At 38.1% G+C, this 6,356-nt stretch overlaps 1 protein-coding gene across 1 annotated transcript; it reads right to left on the minus strand.

The window, feature by feature from the left end:
• Positions 1 to 342: 342 nt before the first annotated feature.
• LOC106597785 (intestinal mucin-like protein) lies at positions 343 to 6,242 on the minus strand (the record flags this gene model as incomplete). The annotated part of the gene is given in 18 exon segments (XM_045711524.1): positions 343 to 736; positions 1,049 to 1,172; positions 1,272 to 1,311; positions 1,611 to 1,739; positions 1,986 to 2,084; positions 2,297 to 2,419; positions 2,658 to 2,698; positions 2,814 to 2,912; positions 3,061 to 3,229; positions 3,523 to 3,557; positions 3,913 to 4,043; positions 4,134 to 4,203; positions 4,297 to 4,475; positions 4,667 to 4,856; positions 4,944 to 5,127; positions 5,331 to 5,578; positions 5,829 to 6,000; positions 6,145 to 6,242. Coding segments are annotated over 16 exon segments (1,860 nt in total). The 3' UTR covers positions 343 to 528.
• Between the last annotated feature and the right edge of the window lie 114 nt (positions 6,243 to 6,356).

The raw sequence follows: 6,356 nt of genomic DNA on the forward strand, positions 1-6,356 counted from the left end.
ACTTTATTACTTTATTATTCCACTAAGATGAAAATGTATCTTTAGTACTGTATAGGGAGGAGCACAGGGTCAGCCACAGTGCTGTCCCTGGATATATCTAGAGGTTAGCTAAGTGCGTTGCTCAAGGACAACAGTAGGAAGTGGCGCCAGGGATCTGAAACCAGAAACCTTTAGATTACGGATCCGTTTCTCTAATCTAACACCAACTCAAATTGAAATAAGTGTTTTGACACTTTGAATTGTGGTTGTTTATCTGGAAGAGGATAAGCCATTGTTGAACTGGGTGTCTGCAATCAAATATTTCCCAACTTAACTTCAAAAGGAATGAAAACAAGAACGTGGTATATATGAATAGCCTATTGCCAACTTTATTTATGTGTTTTGAATGGCTAAAATAAAATTAAAATTGAATAAGAAGCTGAAACTATTTCTCCTACGTTTAGCAGATTACTTTGTAGGAAAGTGAACAAGTTGAACGTAAATAGAAAACTGAATCTAAGCAGTAAAGGGATGGTAGTGGAGAGTCATTCATCTTCTCCTGCGTCGTGACCTTGTGACCTGGGTCGCCTCTGGGGTCACGCATTCTGTCCTCTGGCAGCCACATTTATTGATGTGGATGTAGGAGTGGTTGAACTTTGATCCGTCTGGGCAGATCATCTCCACTTCCTTCTTGGTGGTGGATACTTCCCGACAGCAGGTACAAGAGCGCTCCATCATGTTGGCCTCAAGAGAATACCTGAAAACAGAAAGGAGAGGCGATGTCATTATGTGGAAGTAATGATGGTAGCAGTTGTAATTATATAACATTGGCTGTGTTTACACAGGCAGCCTAATTCCGATCTTTTGACCAATCAGATGAGCTCTTTTGACAATAATTGGGAAGAATATCAGAATTGGGCTGCCTTCGTAAACACAGCCATTGTAACATAACATATTAGTGAAAATATAATTTGTAGTTTGCATTTAGACAGGCAGCCCAATTCTGTTTAATTGGGAGGATTAATGTGTTAGTGTTCCTGAAATATTTAGGAATGATCAAAATACTCACATGGCATAGGTGCCACAGGATCCACCGCATGTTGTCACTTCCACCTCATTTGCAGACTTGCAGCCATTGCTGTTCAGGTACACTTTTCCCTTTGTCACATTGCATGGCTTATATATTGGAATACCTGCACACAAAAGTGACAATTTCAAAAGTGAAAATACTTTTTTCAATGCATGATAAAGGGCAAGAATGATTTACAAATGTATATCAAAAAGACACTCACAGACATGGCAGCAACCATCTGGCGCAATAACTTCAGTTCCCTTAAAAACAAGAAAATGGAAGAAAAAACAAGAACATTTATAAGTCACTGACGTAGCGTTTACCAAACTGTCTCCACATGTTTTTCAGTGCAGTGTTCTTGCACTGTTCACTTTAAGCAGCAGGTGTCAATAACCTCACATAAATACACAGTAGGTATACTATATTAAGCAACAGGCCTTGGTCTGAGCGACTGGGCATATTTAAACTGTATTTCACAAGTATGAATTTGCACATTGTCCAGTTTTTAAATGGGCTAGTTTCCAAGACCCAGATAATTTGCCAGATAGTTGGAACTTACGTTTATGCAGTCTTCTGGGTGGAAGTCAGGGCACACAGTCTTAGCCTCAATTGGGATGAATTGGTCCATAATCTTTACGCACTCAAACTTGAGACACTTGTCTCCAGATGGTATCCAGACAGAACCAGGCTGTAGAGGTGAGAATGTGAAATATATCAACAGGAGATTCTTCAAATGATATAAGATAAGATATACTATATCATTGGTAAGACAGTTATTTTGTGTAACACTTGAGTGCTAGATTAAAATTTCATGTTGCTCTTTTTAAATAATCAAGCGAAATAGGACTGATATGTTTTATGAATTGTAAAAAATAAAAAATACAATTTGCGAATCTGTGCGAGAGATAAATAATGCTGCCTGATGCTATTTTACCTGAATAGTGTGTGTGGTATTATCTGGCAGCATAACCACACAGCTTGTCTGTACACACTTCCCACAACACTGCCCAGGAACAGCTTGATGATCATAACCCTGAAAGGAAGAAAACAGACCAGATTATACCAATGTGTGATCCTGGTAACTCACTAGTAAATTACACTTATCCATTAGTAGCCCAATAGTGGACACAGAGGAATCAGTGTTATTATAATATTTTGACATGGATAAGGACTCACATTACACAAAGTTTGTTGAATTACATAATGAGGCCAAAGGGTGTCGATGTGTCAATGGCGATCACTTACCTGCTGGCAGTGAGTGTCACATTCAGTAGGTTGACACTCAATGATATGTAGATGGGTTTGGGCATCCACCCTGTCACCACACACACAATTCTTACACTTGTCCCCGGGAACATTGGCACCAGGCTGGAATGAGAAAATACAATATTTCAATGGAAAATCTATGAATTGAGACACTTTTTTTTTGTCCTATCTAATCTCATACATGGATTGACCAAAAAATACTGTTGGCACCCTGATAGCTTAATGAAGGTATTTGTTTAGTTTAACTCATTGTCCTCTTTTATTAAGTTACATTCAAAAGTGTTGATAATTTATAAGTGGTGGGACTGGCCAAATAACATAGCATAGAATGCATTCGCACCTGATATTCAGTGTTGTTAAACACACAGACATCCTTTGGCACTGTGGGGCAAAGAACATGGATAATCATTCAAAACTGCAACTAACATGTTGGGATTTCTATAATATGCACAAATACTGTACACGCACACTCAAGCACATGCAGATGCATACTCACCGCATTGATAAGTTGGGCAGCAGACTCCCATAGTTGCCTCTGTCTCGAATCCGACTGGACAAGTTATCTTGGAAGTAGAGCATTGTGTGACATCACACTCTGTTTGGAAAGAAAAAAACTATTGCTTCAAAAAATCATGCAAATGGCCACATTGGTTGCATATATTAGGTAATCACCAAAAATGTAAATGTTTTTACAGAGTTGTTCCAAAGCCCCCATAAAGAGCATATTATCCAAAGTCACTCACCGCATTTGTCCTTTTGACAACAGTCAACGGTTTCAACGACCTTAACTTGGCCCTCCTGATCACAGGTGAGAGGAGGCTGATGTTGGCATGCCACAGGCTGGCACTGGATTTCCAGACTGTATGGGTCACACACACAATCCTGGCAGTTGCTCACCCAGGTCTCATTAGCCTGCAATGAGGAACAATTTAAGCACATCAAGGTTTGTATGGATCCTACCAGTACAAAGTTCAATCATTCAGTTTGTTTAATCATAAATTACTGAAGCGCTTTGAGGTTCTATGAAAAGCACTATAGAAATGTAATACATTATTATTATTATTATTATAGTTATTATTATTGCATACATTATTATACATGATTGTCAAAAGTGAACTACCCACATGTTGTTAACGTGTATATCAGAAATTAATAGTTTTTCTTCCCTCCTAAAATCTGTGAGTGAAATTCAAACACAATTTTACCTCTTTCCATTCTCCATTTGGCAATGGGCAAATATCTGATGAACCAAAGAGAAAAGAATACATTAAAAACAAAGTCATTGAAGTCCATTCTACTACTTCGTTTTGATAATGTACTGTATGTACCGGAATCACTTGATGAAATCAATATCAATCAAAATAAACCAAAACCCACACCATTGAAGTATCTGTGAAAAATGTTGTGGTAAAACAGATTTTTTGTTGTTTTACAAAAAGCTGAACCAGCGTTCAAAAGACAACTACAGTAGCAATGAACAATTAACACTTTGTGCTTCCCAAAGTGAAGGTCAGCAGGATGTAGCTACTATCACAACACCATACTGTATGTCACCACACCCTTAATATACAATGCTGTTATTTGACCATTCTTACCACAGCTGGGGATACAGTAGTTTGAGCTGGAACTCATCAAAGTGGTACCAGGAGGGCAATAGCATCCCTCCAATTGTATATCTCCCATGACGCTGAACTCATTTTGAGTCTGGATGAATTTGAAATTGTACCTGCAGAGATATTCAAAAAAGTTTCAATAGCTGACAGACTTTTCCTAACCGTTATACCCACCCACTGAACAACAACAGCATTATACATACCAGGCATTACAGGTTGGTTCAACTTGTGGACCGCAGGCATTATAAACCTTGGGTTTCTCGCATGTGAAGTCTGTAGCGGGTGAAATAAAAAGGTTAATAACCAATAAGCTACATCATAGAGAGGCTGTCTGATCTTTATGGTCTTGCGGAGTCACCTACTTACCACATTGTCCATTTGTATAATTTCTCCACTCAATACAGACTCCTGCTTGTGCACATGCATCAGCATAGGTCTGCAAGCTGGTGCAGCCAATGGTAACATCATCCATATAACACGCATCAAAGATACATGCCACAATGAATGGCTCGTAGGGGATTATCTTATGGCAACTCTCAAAGACCCTTGAAAAGATGTCACGCTTCAGTTAGAGTAGATACTTAAAAATGTTAATTCACTTTGTTTTGTCATCAGGCTTTGTCAAATGATTGCCGTGTTTTAGTATGTCAAGTTATTGTTCGCACTGAGATTATTCTGATAGAGAAGTTATCGATACTACAGAGGAGATTTATTGTGAATACTAATTGTTACTTACTTGCTTTGAATGAGATGACAAATGGGTGGATCGCAGCCTGGTGGCTGTGTTGGTGTCGGCTCTGGTGGTGGTGTGCACTGACTGTTATTGTGGTCAGCAACATGCCATTGGTGTGCCATGTCTGGACAAGATGAATCAATAGTCCCATTTGGCAAGCGGCAGTCATCTGTCCGGTTGTTGTCACATGTACCTGAATAAGATTGAAAACCATCGTTAGACAATGAGACATCATGTGGTAATCATGGTAACAGAGTAACCATAAAACACCTGTACCCACCACACTGTCCCTCAGTGTTGCCACTGAACTTGTCCCATGGCAGGTATATGCTAAACATAAGGCCAGTGAAAGACACCTTGGCATTAATTGCTGGTATGACTAAAAGGGTCTCAATTCCGTTGTCTGTGATGCGGAAGTCCTTGGTCTCATATGCTGGGATGATGCGTTGCTGGTTTACATAAATCTAAGACAAAAATATTAAGAGATCGACAAAATGGTTACAATAATTTGTATACCCAATATTTCCTATATCTAATACATAGAGGAAGTAAATCCATCTTAAATGAAAGCTAATCAATATTTAAGCTAATCGAAAATCTAATCTCTATTATAGGAAAAACAACAGAAAATGTCTTGAACATACAGTATTTGAGATATTTTAATTACCAGACTTGTGAAAACTCCATCAACATCCTTCTTGGTCATGAATATCTTGTAAGATTGGTAATAAATTGTCAGAGACTGAGGGCAGGAAAGTCCATCTGGGGCATCACAATAGTAATTGTCGATTACCACACTGAAGTTGTACTTTGGCAGGATTTCTTTGACCAAGACGTAAGAACAATTTCCTTGGAAGCCATAGTATGTTCCATCAAAGGTGACATAGTGAGGGTCTCCCCAACCATAACAGATACCTTTGTAAGAAGAGAACAATTAGCATTTAGAAGGACACGGATATGGAATGTTTTATGCTAAATGAATAGTGTGGTGCTGAAATGTTTCCAATGTGAGACATTCGTATACATTTACTGCTATTAACTATAAGATAACGCTAAACCAGTCAACAGTAAGGATTATTTTTCAGATTTTGAACTAAAATTAATAGTAAAAGTGGATTTTGTGACAAAAAGAATAAACATTTATTTTAATTTGTTGTGAACTTACATTGACACTCATAGTGGAAACAGCATCCAGATTCGTCATACACTTTGATCGGAGGATAGTTATTTTCACATGCTATAGGCTTCGGAGTCTCACAATGTACATGCTCATAGATAACTTTCCCGTTGGCACATGTTCCGTTGGTGCACTGGTTATGTTTCCAGGTGTCACCATTCTACCAACACAGAAAAGTATTAGGCTTACAGGAAATGTATACAAAATCATTCAATTCTTTTTTTTTTATTAAATCACCCTTTTGTAAATAATAATTCCTATGGAATGTTTCCAAAAAAGTTATTATCTAGAGAAGAGATAATACCTGTTTTGGAGGATGTTCATGGGGACAGTGTTTCTCAGATGGAAATTTTGGGGTGGTGGTTGGTCTTTCTGTCGGACGTGGTATTGTTATTGTTGGGACAATGTAGCACCAATATGGTCAGAGACATTGTAAACAATTGACTGAAAGAATAGTATGAATTAATGTAAATAATAAAAAGATACATTGAAAATGGTAATATACAAAAGGTTTCA

This window comes from Salmo salar, unplaced genomic scaffold (assembly GCF_905237065.1).
Source record: "Salmo salar unplaced genomic scaffold, Ssal_v3.1, whole genome shotgun sequence".
Taxonomy (NCBI): domain Eukaryota; kingdom Metazoa; phylum Chordata; class Actinopteri; order Salmoniformes; family Salmonidae; genus Salmo; species Salmo salar.